This window comes from Meles meles, chromosome 11, assembly GCF_922984935.1.
Source record: "Meles meles chromosome 11, mMelMel3.1 paternal haplotype, whole genome shotgun sequence".
In the NCBI taxonomy this organism is placed as follows: Eukaryota; Metazoa; Chordata; class Mammalia; order Carnivora; family Mustelidae; genus Meles; species Meles meles.
In genome coordinates this window covers 69,819,397-69,836,744 of record NC_060076.1, presented here as the reverse complement: position 1 = coordinate 69,836,744, position 17,348 = coordinate 69,819,397, and the positions used below count along the sequence as shown (strand labels likewise).

Genomic DNA, 17,348 nt, shown 5'->3' with positions numbered 1-17,348 from the left:
TCTCAATAGATTTCTGGAAGAGAGATAGTGTGTGGTCGTCATATGCATGCGTGAAACACAGTGGAAGAATCTTCATCTCAGAATATGCTGTAGGGGTTCTGAGGTAGAGGCAGGATTGCCCTGTTGTTCTCCAGGCTTGGAGCCAACAAATGCAGCAGGTAGAGTAGTGAGTATCTGTGGGAAAGGGCTTACACATACTGGGAGGGCAACTGAATGAGTAGTATGCCCCACCCCCTCCAATCTGGCAAAGAAACAGATAGCCTCCCATTATTTATCCTCAGTAAAAAAAAAAAAAAACTAAAGCACATCTATGCAGAAATTGCCAGATTGCCTTAGAGGATGAGGGCTAATTGTATGGATATTGAAGGCCCAGAGTGACGTTCTCTTTGTCTAGAGTGTTTATGCTCCTCCTTAATGGTCCACTTTTGCCTCTGTGTCCTAAAGCAAGGCCTGTTTATCTATGTGTTCTACCAGTGACCCAATTCCTAAGCAATAGCACTATCTAAAAACAGAATTACTGACATAAGAGCTTAAGAAACCCTTACTAGCTACCCATCCTTACATATAAATAAAATTTAAGAACCATCATACACATGAGGACGATAAGCACTGAAAGAAAGGATCCAAAGAGAAAAACTGACCTTGGAGGAAGCAGAAGTATTTTTGGAATCAGAAGAGAATTAGAAAAAAGCAAGTGTTCTCTGACTTGAGATTTTTATATACATAAATCAAAGTCAGGTAGCTATGAAAAATGAATCTTAAGAAAACAAGAAGGAACTCATAAAAATTAGATACATGATGGCTGAACTGAATGTTTCCATCACAGGTCTGAGAGAGGGTCAAGAAAATTTTCCAGAACAAGAGCAAAAAGACAGAGAGAGACAAGGCTAGAGAAGAAAAGATAAGAGACATAGGGAAGCAATTCATGTGAGAGAATTCATACAGTTCAACTATATGAGAGGTGACATATGGCTACAAGATTTCCAAATAGTAATGAGAACACAGAAAAATGGTAGAGAGAAATTTAACAAAGAAAAAAAAAAACAGAAGGCAATTTCCCAGTGTTTAAGAGCCCCAGGCCTCAGATTGAGAGGTCTGCCAGGTCCCAACAGGATAAATGAAAAATCTACTGATTTGAATTAGACGCTAGGACAGTCTTGACGGTAGGGAGAGAAGGCATTCGATCTTGATGCTTAGATACGTCCTGCTTCGAGGGGTCCAGAAGTTCTCTCTGTGACATTAGACATATCAAAAAGGAAATGAAGTCCTGTCACCTACTTAGCCTTGTGGCATACGGTGTTTAACTGGTTGTATTGAAATAAACTGTGTTTATCGCTTTTTAATTTTTAGTCACATAAGACACTTAATTGTAGCATATCATAAGTTGAACCACATATAATAACAGTCAATGACAGAGTTGCAGTAAAGGTCAAGCTCAAAGAATACATGAAGTGACTGGGGTAGAGGTAAGGGGGCGATTAGGCTCGTGGTATATAGAAGAGTCTAGCATAATGGCTTTAAAAAGGTAAGAGTATGATAGACTATGAGTAGAAGAACTGAAAATAATTCAGCTCCCAGTTATTGGGAAAAGGTGGGAGATAGTGCGAGTGAAATCCTTCTCTTGAGTAGTGGACAATTGCTAAGTGTCTGAAATTGGGAAAACAGGAAGAAAAAGTATACATATTGATTACAGTCATGGAAGAAATCCCTGAAATTCAAACTGGATTGAATCAGACACCCAAGAGAATGGGGCTGAGGATAGGGAGGCCTGTAGAGGGGTATAATTTCTTTCCATCGTGAGTTCTTCAGTTCTTCAGTACTATTTGATTTGTTACCCTGTCCATGTATTGCTTTCTTTAATATCTTCTTGAAAATTAAAAGATATGGCTTCTTTTCTAACATTCAGAAGTTCTGTTTGCAAACCTAACAGCCAAGAGATAAATTAGGTTAAGCCACATGAAATAGCTGGTATTTGTCACAGTTGGGCCTGCACAAATGGAAACTTCATTTAGTTCAACCTAAATGGCTTTCAGATTTGGGACTTTAATGTGGCCATGTCTTAACAGGTAGGTCCAGTGGATGAGCCAGTTCTTGACAACCTGGCATTTGGGAAATATCATAGTAAGTTATGGCCAACATGGCCCTTCTTTTCAACCAACATTTCAATCGATGCTCAACTTACAAGGGAAAACTCACAAGGCACATCCTCCAACCCCACATCATTTACTCAAAGAATTTGACTCTTTTTCTTCTAGATACTCTTAACCCTATATTTCTCCCATCCAAGTACTAACCAGGCCCGACCCTGCTTAGCTTCCGAGATCAGACGAGATCGGGCGCGTTCAGGGTGGTATGGCCGTAGACTTAACCCTATATTTCTTACATCTGTCATAGCTGTTTTGATATTCTGCCTTGGACAACTATTGTTTGTATATTTGCCTCATCTCCCTGTTAGACTGCTCATCTTTTGAGGGAAAGAGCCATGTTCTCCTGGGGGAGAGTGCATGGTTGTGAAACCAGTCTGAGCTTACCTTGCCCACTTTCCAGCTGTATGGCTTTGGACAAGTTACTTAACATCTCCAGGACTCAGTTACTACATTCCCTAAAAGGAGACAATGATGTCTCTCCCCAAGTCCTTCAGAATGTCTCAAGAAGAGAATGTAGGTACAACATTTAACACAATACCTAGCACACAGTGGAAGTATAATTAGCATCTGCTGACATCCTCTTCTCCTTCTTCATCCATAGGCCTTCCACAGCACCCAACACAGCTCTCTTCACATAGATGCTTAAATGGTGAAATGAGGAGGTGGAGGGGAAGAATTGAAAGATGCTACAAGTATTACAAAATCATTTAAAGCAAATAAACATTAGCATTACCTCCCAAAATATGAGTTCTGAAATAAGCATATTAAAGAGGAAATATCATCAGACTCTGCTATGCATATTAATCAGACAGAAAGCCCTCTAGAGATGGAAAACTTTTGGGAGGCAACCCCAAATTCTGTCACCCCCATCCTTCAGATATTGGCCATATATTGTTGGTTATGAGCTCTCCTGGAGTTGGGGCAGAGTTTAGGGCCATGGAAAGCCATGGAAAGCCTGAGAAGCTGGTGTGGAATTCTGGACCTCATAAAATGCCTACTGGCCTCCCACTGTACTTTAAGCTAAGCCCTTGCTCCTCTCTCTTGAGTTCAGAACTTCCCTCATAAAGACTCCAATCTGGGGGCACCTGTGTGATTCAATGGGTTACACCTCTGCCTTCTGCTCAGGTCATGATCTCTGGGTCCTGGGATGGAGCCCCGCATTGGGCTCTCTGCTCAGTAGGGAGCCTGCTTTCCCCCAGCCCACCTGCCTCTCTGGCTACTTGTGATCTCTGTCAAATAAATAAATAAAATCTTAAAAAAAGACTCCAATCTGCATTTCTGAGGTTAGCTCAATGGTTCTACAAGCCTTTCCTGGGTGGCCCACTTGCCTAGCACTTTGCTTGACCTTCCCATCACCATTGATCCCATTGTGATCTTGAATGTGTGTGCTAAATTGTGTGCACCAAGAAGATAGTCACTATGTTTACGTTAGACACAGGTCAGGGAAGCCCTGAATGCCCACTGGTCTGGGTTCAGAATTACCTTCACCCACAGCTAAAGATGTGTTGCATGATGGGAACATTCACATCTGTGTATGTTGGAAAAACCCAGCGATCTTGAAGAAATCAATTAGGAAACCGTAATGGCTACCAGTTGAAGTTACTGAAGGGGGGAAGTTTGCATGGGGAGGTCACTGGAATGGAGGGTTCCAGATGGTAAGACAGGCACCAATATCGAACCCTCAAATGCAGGCTTGTGCATACAGCTTCGGAGGGGGCATGGGGCATGAAAGGGATGTTTTCCATCCCTGGGAGCAGAAGGAACATTAAGGTCAGGGACACAGGGTCAGAGGGTAGACAGATAAGACTTTCTTGCCCACCTGCCAGGATTTCGTGCAATCACTTGGCATAATTATTCTTGAAAATATAAACATTGCCGGGGCTGACTGACAAGTATTGTTCCAGCAGGGAGGGCTGTCAGGGCAAATCAATCCAACTCCACCACCTGCCAGTGTGTAAAACAGATATAATTTTGGCTGTTAGGGGCTGTCAAAGCGAAGGATGTGCCGTATGTGTATTTTGAAGTGTGGTGTTCCCTTCAGTCTCACAGCTTGAAAGATGGTTTCTGGGGCTTTCCCTCCTCTCCGGATGTTTTCTAGAAGAAGGTCTTGGATTTTAAGTTCAAATAACCCCATCACCTTTATCTCTTGTGACGTAGGGCTTCAATAATCTCCATTCCCACTCCTCTGAGAGCTGTCCTGCTCTCATTCAGCACGGGGTCTAAAATTTGGTTTAGGATGGAAGAGTCCTTTGCTGCCACTGGATGTTGTCTGTGGCATCCATGTAGCTAGTTGGTGCCCTCCCAGGAATGTAAAATTGTTTGCAAGAGTGTCTTGCCCGTCACCGGATCCCTCGGGAATCCCTGGAAGTCTTCTTCCTCCTTCCGTGGCCCCATGCTGTGGTGAGCAGCAGAGCGAGGCCCTCAGAAGGCAGATCCCTCAAAATCTCTATTCTCTGTCTCAGAATGTTTCCATATCTCTTGCCCACTCTGCCCTCAGTGGCTTCCCCAGGAATCTCGCCTATCAGATCCCTCCCTCCTTCCGCTCCTCCCTCCCTTCTTCCCATTTACTTCTTACTTAACTCCTGTGCCCCCAGCAGGCTCACTCCTGGCCCTTTCTCCTGCCTTTCTCAGGTGCCCATTTTGGTCCCATGGCTCCTTGTTCTCTGTGTTGATCGCCTGACGTGTTCTAGGCCCAGCAGTGGGTGTGGGGATACCACATCCCCAAGGCATTCTTTTTTTTTTTTTTTTTTTAAAGATTTTTTATTTATTTATTTGACAGAGAGAGATCACAAGTAGGCAGAGAGGCAGGCAGAGAGAGTGAGAGGGAAGCAGGCTCCCTGCTGAGCAGAGAGCCCGATGCGGGACTCGATCCCAGGACCCTGAGATCATGACCTGAGCCGAAGGCAGCGGCTTAAACCACTGAGCCACCCAGGCGCCCCCCCAAGGCATTCTTGAGCATGCCCCTAGACCTTGGTTTTTGTGCCATTCTGATGGGATACCATCATACCTTGCACTGTTTTCTCTGAGGGTGGCTATTGTGCTATGTGTTTATTTCTTACGAAGATCCCTATTTACTCTGTGGGCGTTGTTGTGGACGCTGATCTCCTGTGTAAAATCCATTTGATATATTCCTTCAAAAACTAAATGCCATGAAGAATCTCACTTACCATAAGGATTTTTTGTGCTTTTACCTCTGGATCATCCACATTTTATTAATTATTGGGTTTCTCTTTTGGTTTCTGTTGCCAGGAAGCTCAGATCCAAATTATGACCTAATTTTCGTAACCCCATGGGACCCCTAGAATCTGCACATTTGCATTTCTACCTAGCATCTTGTCTTGGCCCTCTATTCCACTTTCCCTGACTCAAGTTTTTATTTGGGTGTTTTGTTTTTCTTTTCATGATCCCATCAAATACCGACAATCTTTTGTGAATGAAGCAAAGGTGTTAGGAAAAGATACGATAGATATAAGTGTATTTTTCTGCTCCTTGAGGTTGTGAGTTATGTGAGGACAGGGATTATTTTGCTCATCCTTTTCACTGGGCCCCAGAAAAATGCCCAGGCTATAGTAGGTGCTTAGTCAAAACTTACTGAACTAAACTGGCAAAAGTCGACCCACGTATCCCTAGATAGAAAAAGTCCAGTTCATCTGGCTTTTCTTTCACTTTGTTTTCTATCAGAAGGCCAAGACAAAGTAGAACATTGTAGTAGAGTAAATTTTAACTCTGCCCCTTATTGGTTGTACAACATGGGATGAGTTACTTAGCTCACCTGATTCTCTTCTTTTTACTTTAATTTGAAAATGGACATAAGGATACCCTACCGGATTACTATGAAGATTGATAATTCTTATTTTCTGGCCCATAATAGCAATCTGCATGTTAGGCCCCTCCCCGTATCCTCATTTCACTGGAAATAGCACTTGGAAAAGGATAAGTGGGTTGCTCTATGACCACCAGTAAGTCAATTAATTGCGGCGTCATCTGTAAAATAAATGTGACTGTTGACCTCATTTGGGGAGATATGAAAATTAATTGATGGTAATGCACATTGGGATTTTTTGCTGAAATGTACTTAAGAAGAGCTCAGGATGAATCCATGTTCTTTTTCATCATTAATATTATTTATGAATATTTGGCCTTATCTTGTCCTGGTGTGTTTTATGTCTGTGGTCTTAATTGCATTTATTTCCAATTTAGCACCACCTTGTATTTTGATAAAAATGTAGATGAAATTCAAAACCATAGTTCTCGTCTTTCATGCAACTTTATTTTTACAAGGTGGGTGATTTTACCTGTTTCAGTAGGCTGCCCGTGAAACAGACATTAAGATATTTAGTAAATGACATTTGTTCATCGTATATAAAAATCAAGTTCGAGCTTTTTCCAAGGCATTTAAGTTTCATTTCTCACTTTTTACAGTAGTTTTATTTTGTCAGCAGTTTTCTGATGAAATTCCTCCTTATGAGAGGCTTGATCCGTTTCAGATGATACATGTGAGTGTTTCAAGTATTTCTGATAGAAGAGATATTAACTAGATGCAATGCTTATTTCCACTTTAATGCCAGGAGGCCCTGACTGCCTCGGGTGGGTCTCAAATGAGGGCCTGTGTTAGAGAGTCCGGGCTCAGTCAGCTCCTAGCTGTGTGGCCCCGGGGAAGATGCATCACTGTTCTGAGCCTCACTTGCGACTACCAAACATGAGGAGGTTGAAGTTCTTTTTGCCATCATAGAACCCAGTCCCTTGAGATGGAACTGCTGAGGCTGACCCTACATTCGGGTCTGTAGGGAAACAGAGAGATTGCATCTACTGTAGAATGTTGCCTTCTAGGACATACTACTTTTTACCTTTCTGCTTCAAACTTTAGAATAGTCTTCCTTTTAACTATAGATCACTTAGTACTTGGCATATATTAGAGATTTCAATTAATGACTCAATTTAAGGGTCATAGGCTAAGCGGGATACGTCCACTGGGCCAAGGTGCTTTCTATGAAACCCCATTACTGAGGAAATTGGAAGAATACATTTTCAATTTCACCCTTAAGTGAGTAGTTTTATTTATGTATTTATTTCATTAGTTTTAGATTTGGTAGTAATGGATGTAGATGGAGATTAATACTTCATCTATAGCCTGTGTGTCTATAGAGATTATCTGCTTCTGGGGGATATCAATACCAGGAATTTGATTTAAACTGTCTGAACCTGCAGGCATCTCTGTGAGCTACTGAAGGTACTTGGGAGGAAACACATCTGTCGGGGGTTGTAACGTGATACTAACACGAAACTGGAGATCTACTCAGTTTTCTGGTCCTCAGGAAGCAAATGGCCAAGGGCACCAAATTTCCACTCTGGAAAATTCCATTAACGGCAAAGATGTCCAGATAGTTTTCAAGCACTCATCTTGATTACCGTTGCCAGTCCTCAGTTTCTCTCTGATTCCATAGCGTAGATTGAGTCGTGCAGTAATTTAATCCTGTGCCTTGTTTTGACTATATCGGGGGACATAGATGAGTCTGCAGAGCACATGACTTTGGTGTATTTCCATCTTGCCTTGTCTTCTGGCAAGGCAAGTTTTAAAGAGAAACTTGTCTACAAAGCTTTTTTTTTTTTTTTAAATCAACTGTTGTTTTAAGTTTTCCTCCAAGTCTAGGAAGACACCAATGCTAGAGTTTGTGTTTTCATTTTTTTTTTATTAGTTGTTCATGTTGGGTTTGAGATGATTGACTGATCCCAGAAAAGGAAGCATGTAAAAATTTTACATGCTTACCTGATAGCTTATTTATAGTGGGATCTTTAGACTCACTTCAGTCAGAATATTTTGAATCAAATGAATCCAAGTGTTCACAGGGCCCTTTAAGACAGTGTGATTCCCAGTGCTCATCCACAGTGAAATCAAGAGCTTGTGAGGAATGTGCATCAGTGCATCCCTTCCTTCATTAAGACAGTCTTGCTCCCAGAGAAAGTTACCTTAATGCCATCCAGACAGCCAATCGAAACCTCCCAGCGCCTGGCTCTTAGCTACACCAATAAAAGACTCAGATAAATGCAGCCCAGTGTTTCTGCAGCTTAGGCAAGCTACTAAGCGTCTCTGTTCTCTGTGCCTTGGTCACGGGGAATGATGGCATGAGTAGGGTGGAAAGGGATAGTGTAAATTGGGAGATCGATGGGTAAGAGGAGTAACTAGCAATGAGGGGGTGGAAGTAGAATAGACTGCTGGATCCTTAAAATAGAGTCTCTGAGATAGCTGGGGCTCTGGCAGGAGAAAATGGGTAGTGGTCAGAAGTCAGGCACATGGACCCTCATGTACCTGGGGAAGGGTTGGGGGTGACCTCCCTTTGAGGCCATGGAGCTCTTCGGGACATAGCCAAGATTTTGTATAAGTCAAGGAGGTCAAGGGAGACCTAAGGAGAGGTTGGGGATATAGGGAGCTGGTGGGTGAAACAAGGCCAGAGGGCCCTGTGGGAGGGTCTGAAGAGAGGCGAAGAGTTGGGCACTGATGAGTGGTGTTGGAGTAAGAGGTTGAATAAGGAGGGATGCCCTGAGATGTTCTGAGGACTTCCTGCGGTGATGGAGAGAAACAGGAGATGGGGAAGGTGGGGATGAGTCCCATTGCTCTCTCAGAAGAGATTGGGAAGAAACTCTTAGCTCAGTGATGTGAGAGCTTCAGGTTAGTTTTTGTCCCCACCCCTGACCTTGGAGAATTAGGCTGCTTTAGTGCCCACATACTGCTTTCAAGGTCAGCATAGGAACACTGGTCCCATCGATTTTAGCTTTAAAGGTGATGGAATTGTGTCTTTATCCATAGCTTTATAAACTTCAACTTGTTCTCCACCAACTTCTTCTCCTGTTTGGAAATTTTTAAATAAATAAATAAATAAAAAGAAAGAAGGAAAGAAAGAAAGAAAGTGTAAATCAAAAGCAAAAAAAAAAGTTAAATACTTGCCTTGATTTGGTGAGAAAGTAAATCAAGTGGCAATTTAATTCTCAATGAACGTGTGACAACAATGAAGTTAAATATTAGATTTAAATATGGCAGCTAATTCTCTGCAAGAATTACGTTTGTCTCTTTATATGGGCACTCTACCTAATGAACACATTTCTCTTCTCTTAAATTCAGCCGTTGCTACTGGAGCATGAGAAATTAATATACATTCTTATATTCATTAATACTGTTGCTCATAAAAGACCTTTTGATTTTTTATCACCCTGAGTTCCCAGAGGCTCATGGAAGCCGTCATAACTCCAAACCACATGAATTATCAGGGGAAAAATCCTATTACAGCAAACCTTAATCACCGCTTGCATTTTTTAAGAAATTGTATATAAAGAGAAACTACAGAGCAGATCCATCAACATAGAATGAATAAATAAGTGGTGGTATAGTCCTTTCTCTGAATATTATAAAGTAGTAAACGCAAAGGAATTACTATTACACACACTGTAACTCAGTGTAACTCAATCTCAAGGACATCGCTGAGTGAAAAATGCAAGACATGGAAGAATACACATTGTAGGTTTCCATTTACGTAGCAAAGTCAAACAATATCTCATTAGGGATATAGCGTTAGTAACAAACCTATGGAGGAAATAATTAACACAAAATTCAGTCTAGTAATTACCCCCGGAAGAGAGCGGGGAAGTGGATACCATCAAGAAAGAAAACGGTAGCATAGTGGTGCTTTCACCATACTGGTGATAGTCTGTTTCTTGGGTGGAATGACAGGTTTATACTATTTAAATTACAGAAATATGCTTAGTATTTCCTTTTGTTTTCACAGTGCAGTTCACATTCAAGGGGGAAAAAAAGCTTTTCAGAAAGATCATCAAATTAAACCACAGTAATAAATCTTCTAGGGGCTTAGCACCTGAGGCATTACACGTGATTATAGAAGATAGACGGGGTTGCTCTTAGTTTCAGGGTTTTTACAGATGTGCAATAATTGCGAGATAAGCCAGAATTCACCTAAGCCTAAGTCATGGCATACTATGAATTCAGAGAATGAGGTCTTTGATGGTCAGAGTTGTCTTGGAAACCCTCGCAGGAAGTGAGAATTTGAACTGGCCTTTGAAGGGTGAACTAAACAGGGAGCTGGGAGAGTATGTTTTCTTTTTATTGTTTACATATTTCTATTTCTCTTGCCATGTGTAACACAGTTTACTATGGAAAAGCAACTTCGTGCGTGTACTCTGGATTCAGACAGACCCAAATTCAAATTTCAACTCCTCCATTCCCATGCTGAGAATCACTGAATTTTCTCCAGACTCAGTTTCCCCACTTACAAAATACGGAGAGAGATGCTCCCCAGGGATGTGGGAGTAAAACGAGAGAATACCGTTAGGGACACGTTCCAAGCTCCAGAAGGCTTCCCAGTCTCTCTTTAATGCTGCCATTCAAGGGAAAGAATGGCAGCCAGTTACGTTGCCGAAGCCTGGGCTGAGGGCTGCAGCACTTGACAGTCAGGGGGAAGAGGAACAAGATCCCATGACAACTCTGTCTTCCACAGAGTCTCCTTTTGGGCTTCCCACTGGCTCTGTCCTTCTGAGCAATGCTTCGCTCTGCTCCCCTCCTTGCAACCAACGGGCTTCCAGAGAGCCTTGGCCGCCTCCTGCCTTATACCTCAGAAAGGCGTATAGATGAGTTGACACGGGCCAGCTCCACTCTAGACAAGAAGGGGAAATATTCTCTCTTCTCGCCATGCATCTATTCTTGTCTCTACTTGGCTTTGGAGAGCCAAGACTAGGGCATGATCTTAGAAAGCTCTCGGTAAACCAGCCGTAGCATGGTCTAGACATTTCTGGAATGAGAAATGAGTCTCAACCCTGGTCAAGCCCAGCTCACCAGGAGGACAAAGCTCTAATTAGCCATGCCCAGATCTTGCCTTTTCCCTCCTCTAGAAGTCTGAGGCATCTTAACAAAGAAATAGGGATTCCTGGCTCTCTCTCTGCCTTTCCCCCATGAGACACACAACAAACAAGTATATGCAAAGCATCTGGCTTGTGAGAGGTCTGCTGTTAATGTCTCGTCTTTTCCCATTTCTCCCCTCTCCTAATTTAGGAAGTTCATTACTGACATTCTGTAGCCAATGGGGAAGTCACTTCTTCAATTCTAGCGAAAGTAATAATTGAGCTCTGGAGAGCACGCCCGTGTAACCTCCTTCCAGTTATTTGGGGTGCACAGTGAGGATGGGTACTGAGCCTCTCTTTTGGTTTACTGGGGCAGAGGGGAGAAGCTCAGGAGGCGGGCCCCTGACTCCCACCCTCCGCCGTCACCTCCGCGTGCCTCGATTCCAATTTCCATTCTGTCTTTGTTTTACAGTTGTTCAGCACATCAAGAGACATAACATTGTTCTGAAAAGGGAGCTAGGCGAAGGAGCCTTTGGAAAAGTTTTCCTAGCTGAATGCTATAACCTCTGTCCTGAGCAGGACAAGATCTTGGTGGCAGTGAAGGTAAGAGAACACTTCAGAATGTCTCATTATCCGTGGTTGCACTCACATGTGGAAGTAACGTTATTTCATGTTATAGTTGGCCAATTCAGGAGCAAATTATGTCTGCTCCAGTGGATGTGTTCGAATTTTCTGGAACTAAGTGGACAGTGGGAAGAGTGTTTGGGGCACATCTGTCGGAGCTTCTTCTCAGGGGTGACCTACCAGTCCATGGACTGTGGAGAGCTCTGAGCTACTCTTCCAAGTCAATGCTAACTAAACACTGGGTGGAGGTCAGTAAGGTCCGACAGAATTCCTCCAGACACATCTTGGAGCCTCAATCTGTGTCCTTGGATGGCTCAGTGTTTTTGCCAAGCTCAGCTATAGCTTGTCTTCGGTGGGGGCCCTAGGAGGGAAACTGGAGTCTGCTGTCCCTCTCAGCCCTCTGCCCTGCTGACATCTTCTGTTGCACCTCACCCTGTCCCTCCCGAATGTCCCCAGAGCCCCAGGATTGCATACAGGGCGGGCATGATTCTGTCCTGCGGTGGATGGCATCTCTTGGATTCCAACACCCCAGGAGACACACGGTTTTAATGAAATAATGGAGGCTGAAAGTCCCTAATTCCCACCACTGCCTCCCCCCACCCAAACTCAAAATGGAGACCTGGTCTTCAGTAAGATAAATGTGACTGGAGGGGATGAAATTTCCACTGAGATCTCTAAAACATAGGAATTAACAAAAATAGCACAAAAGACTTCAGCAGATCTTTTACATATGCATTGTCAAAACTAAAAAAAAACCAACTCACCAAGGTATTGAATAATATATGTAAAAGACTTAAAAGAGGCCTATATTTATAAAATGAATTAAGTGGCAAAGGAATATGGGCTTGGCTAGTATAATAAGATGGAGCTTCTTGGCTTCACGGAAGATGATAGGGTTTTCTTTGTTTCTGCCAAACAGAATGTGGCATTCATTTACTAGTTAAGACCAGGACAAACTTCGTGTGTAAAAGTCAGCTGTCTATTCCATTAGTGCTGTACTTAGCATCAAAGTACTCTACTGTACACATAATAGGTAATTGAGGAGAGAGAAACTTCTGGAACTTACTCATCCTGCGGACTAAATACACTTTCTGTTAAAATTCGTCCAAATGAAGAAACAGTGCATTTGCTTCCCGGATATCATCCCAACCTGAGTGGCCCGGAGGCTCTTAGACTCTCACCAAAGGTTTCTAAAAGCTGCACTTTGGAACAAATAAAGGACAGAACTTTCTAGGGAGGGTAAATGTAATATCAGTAAACATCGTCTCACTAAGCTAGGCAAATGGAGGGGGAGAGGGAGCCAGAGGAGAGGACACAGGAAGTTGCTGGAAAGATGGGAGGTCAAATGGGGTAAAAGGTGTAAAATAAGAATCCCTCCATGACTCGGGTCATGGGGGGGGGGGTGGTTATTCCTGCTGTTGCGACTGCTTCCTCTTTTCTTTCATTTACCCAGAAAGTTTATTTTTTAAAGCACAAAATGTTCAGAACATTTGGCAGTGTTCTCTCTGCAGTCTTTGCTTTCCTCTGCTGCTTTTTCCCCTCACGTTGGAGAAATGGGACCAAAAGGTGCCTCTATTTTTGTAGATTCATAGACTGATAAAATATGAGAGCTAGAAGCAGTTTAGGGAAAATCTGATCCTAATCTAGCCACGAGTTATACGCAAGGACACTGAAGACCAGGGATTCACGCTCTGGAGTCATGTTTCCTCCCACTGATATTTGGAGGCCCCCCTAGGGACCTAAGTCAGGCCTTCAGACTCTGAATTCAGATTCTTGATTCTGGGGTCACAAGGTGAGCATCTTGGAATGTGAGAAAATTCTGGGAGATTAGGGAATCCTAGATGACAGTGTAGGAGTAGCTGAGGGACCTCAGCCAGGTATGGAGAGAGAGGCACCAAATTTCTTAGTGGGGAGAGCCTTTCATTTGAGCGTCGTTCCATATTCTCTGCCTGCTTGGCTGTTCTCTGAATGCCCTTGAAGAGAAGGTGTTCCCCGGCTACATTTGGGTCACCTCAACTCATGTGTCGCATTTTCTTCCCAACACATGCTAGGACAGGGTTTCAGGGCCTGGGCTGGTCCTGATGAAGCGCCGGCCAGGGTCAGTGCGGTGTAAACTATTACCCTGCCCACACAGCCTGCTGCTCCCGAGGCTCATCTTCCACGGCCATTACCGCTGAGGCTTCTCCCTGGTTTGAATCCAGTCACAGCCCTAATCCCACCTTTGATGAAGATGCAGGACCCAGTCCTCTTGCTGATTAAGTTGGCAAATTCATGACCCATGGTGAGAGTTTGTGAAGCAAGACTGCTAGAAACAAACCAACCCAAAATCAACCAAACCAACAAGAACTTGAATTTTCCCCTTTATCAACTCCTGACTCTTTGTGGGCTTGTTCCTTCTTGTTGAAATTCAAATGAAACTGTTATTTCAAGCCGAGAGGACGAAAAGACCTGCAGCTCAAAAATTCATTTCAACTTCAAGGTCGCACACCTAAAACGTCTCCTCTCCACGACCTTGCCTGTGAAGTCTTGTTGCTATCAGAGGCTTTGCTTACATTTGCCTGAATGACTTCTAGCTTCAGAGAGGGTGCCCATTTTCACTTTCTGGGATTCAGAGGCTGCAGCCCCCCTCCCCACCCCCCACCAAGGCACAAGCCAGGCCTTCCCCAGCTCCAGGACGGCTGGATCACAATAGCACACGGAGCTGCTCTCCCAGTCTGACCGGCCCATTTTTCCGGGCGGGGGCTAGCCAACTGGAAGTGTGTTCAAAGACTATCCCCTGAACCTTGGAGGAAAATGTCTATGGCTCATTTCTAACCACAGTAAAGCAAATTTTTCAGGAATGAGACAAACGGAATGCCCCTTCTGGGGCTCCGCCCAGCCTGTCACCTCTGAGGAGTTGCTCCTGGAGCTGTTCTTCTCCCATTGAAGGTACCCGGGGATGTTTGACAGGCTTTCTGCCCGTTGCCTAGCAACCCCGGCAGCATTGATTATGCCTCTAAGAAATAGCAGCTCTTGTCCTCTTTCCTTCTCTAGAAGGAGCTGACTGGTTTGAAACCCAGGGCTTTGCAAGCGGACTGACAGATGTCAGTTTCCTGTAAATTACATCGCCTGCCCCAAATGATTTTAAGAACTTGAGGGATCTGCAGGACCCGGTTTAAGATGGATGTGATCTGAAGGCACTCGGGAGCCCACATGGACTCCCATTAGACAATCTCCCCGTTTGGGAGCCAACCAGAGTGACCTTTTCTTGATAGTTTTTGGATGACCTTCGTTTTTTAGTGAAATGGACACAACAGCTATTTTTTTCCTCTTACGCTGAATCACAATGGCAGAACCCATGAAGAGGGTGAGAAGTGGAGGAACAGGTCTTTGATCAGAATGAGTTACTTTACCTTTAAGTAACTCAATTACCAGGGAAACGCTTCATGGTAGTTCCCCTGCATTAGCTGTGGGTGCATTAACTATTTTTGGCTCTATCCAACATGCATGTCGATAGCTACAATGCCTACAACATTTTCCTGTACTATGAATGCACACTGATTTTTGTTTTTTAAATATAGCCGCAAGTGCGCGTCGTCGGATTCATGGCCTCTCCTCCCCCTCTCCACTAACTCAGGTGTATTTCTAGAAACACAAAATTGCTGCATGCAAGACAGACTTTGGAAATTATATAGAACCCAAGTCTCATGTTTTATAGATGAGAAATCCGAGACCCGGGGAAGTCGAGTGACTTCCTCGAGGTGTAAGTTAAAGCGAGTGAGAGGCACCCTACAGGAACATTTGAGACCAGGAACGGTGAGATCTGACTTCAACAAGCACTTCGTTCCGGATTTTTGCATTTCTCGATTCTGAGTATCTTCTTGTTAACGGAAGAAATAATGCTGATTTTCTTCACCAAGTGTTTTGGAAGAGTTGACTGATGAGCGCTCTGGTACATTGCCCTTCAGCAGACCCTAAGTAGCATCTAACATGTTTTGCCATTCCTATGTCTGGAGAGCCCGACCTCAGCCCCTCGGTCCACACAGCTGCCATTAATCCATCCACTCTCTGTTCAAGTTGCTCCTCTTTGGAGAGACCTCCCCTTGCCTGCTCTGCCACCTAGGTCAGACCTCCCCATCATATCCATTAAGGCATCTGTACTTGTCTTTTATGGTATTTGTCAAGGTTGTTAATTCTATATGTGTCTGCGAGCTTATTTCATCAATGACATGACTGTGTGTCTCCTCCATTAGAGTGACATATCTTTGAGAGTGGGAACCATGCTTTTTAGCACATTGTCCAATATCTAGTAGCATGGAATAAATGCTAGTTGAATGATTGAAGGGATGGCTATTAACTGAGGTTCTTTAGCTTAACTCCCATATTTTGCCAATGAAGAAATGGGAACCAAGAGAAGACGAATGACCCATCCAAGGTGACATAGCTTGAACAAGGGCACTTAATGTCAGACCTAGGACTAAAACTCGGGCCTCCCCAACAGTCTGATGCTTGTGATGCACCGCATTTTTTACTTATTGAATTTTGCACATGCTCTGGTTACCCCAAGTGAGGAAATTCAACACGATGCCACTTACCAAGTAATGCAAAGGAATGTGTTAGTTGTGCTCATCTGTATGTAAGGACGAGAGACACTTTGACATTTTTCTGAGTAGAAATGCAATTCAAGGAAATAGGTGGAAATAAAGAAAACTGGATTCTGGAGTGAATATAAGTAAAACATCATTATCAGCTTTGATAAGAAGAGTTGTAGCACGCTCATGGGAAACCTCACTCAAGCTGATTTAAGTGGAAAAGAAAATTTATTTGCTGAAGCTACTGGAAAACCTTGCTACTAGTGTCCTTGCTTCAGGTACTGCTGGATCCAGAAAATCAATTCTTCGTGTATGTATCTCCTGGCTCTGCTTTCCTCTGTATTGACTGTATTCCCAGACCGGTTCTCTCCTTTCCACTGTGGTAAAGACTTGGCAGCAATGGTTCTGGGCTTAGATCCTGCCATCCCAGCAACCCCAAAGAGAGCTCCTCTTCCCCAACAATTACACCAAAGTCCAAGGGACAGCTCCTACTGGTTTGTCTTGAGTTGGGTCCCCAGGTCCTCTGACTCACTAAATAATAATCTGGATACCCAGGATTGGGTCACATACACATCCTTGGAAATGGAAGGTGAGGTCAGGTCTACATGACACACAGAGACTGAATGTGGGGAGCCATGGTTCCCTGAAGGAATGTTAGAGATTCCATCCCTGAAAAAAGGGTGAAGAGCTGTTCTTCCCAGTCTGTAGACCGCTCAAGAAGGAAAATCACTTCAGTGATTCCACTCCATCTTCACAACAGGCAACCTATCTGTGGCCTAACCATCTAAGGTCGTCACATGGCACAGAAGAGGCCCGCTATGGGGGAAGAAGCAACTAGAGCCAGTTGTCTCAGAACATGGATAGGGCAGAATAAGGTCTCCAAAAGGAAAGCTCATTCTTTCCTATTCTGGAACAGTGATACAATCCATAGACAAGAATGGGAATCAAGAGTTCATCAATTCAAGTGCTCTCCCCAGGCACATTTATCTCTAAGACAGGGGGCTCTTTTCTTTCTTTCTCTCATTTTAGGGTTTTTAAAAGTTTTTAAAAAATATTTTATTTATTTGACAGAGAGAAATCACAACTAGGCAGAGAGGCAGGCAGAGAGAGAGGAGGAAGCAGGCTCCCCGCTGAGCAGAGAGCCCGATGTGGGGCTTGATCC

At 43.6% G+C, this 17,348-nt stretch overlaps 1 protein-coding gene across 2 annotated transcripts in view; it reads left to right on the top strand.

Annotated features, from left to right (window-relative positions):
• Positions 1-17,348, top strand: part of NTRK2 (neurotrophic receptor tyrosine kinase 2) — a 324,463-nt gene that overhangs the window by 229,998 nt on the left and 77,117 nt on the right. For both annotated transcript variants that reach the window (XM_046023046.1, XM_046023045.1), the window contains one exon: positions 11,464-11,594. In XM_046023046.1, coding sequence (XP_045879002.1) covers positions 11,464-11,594 — 131 coding nt within the window. The remainder of the gene's footprint in view (positions 1-11,463; positions 11,595-17,348) is intronic.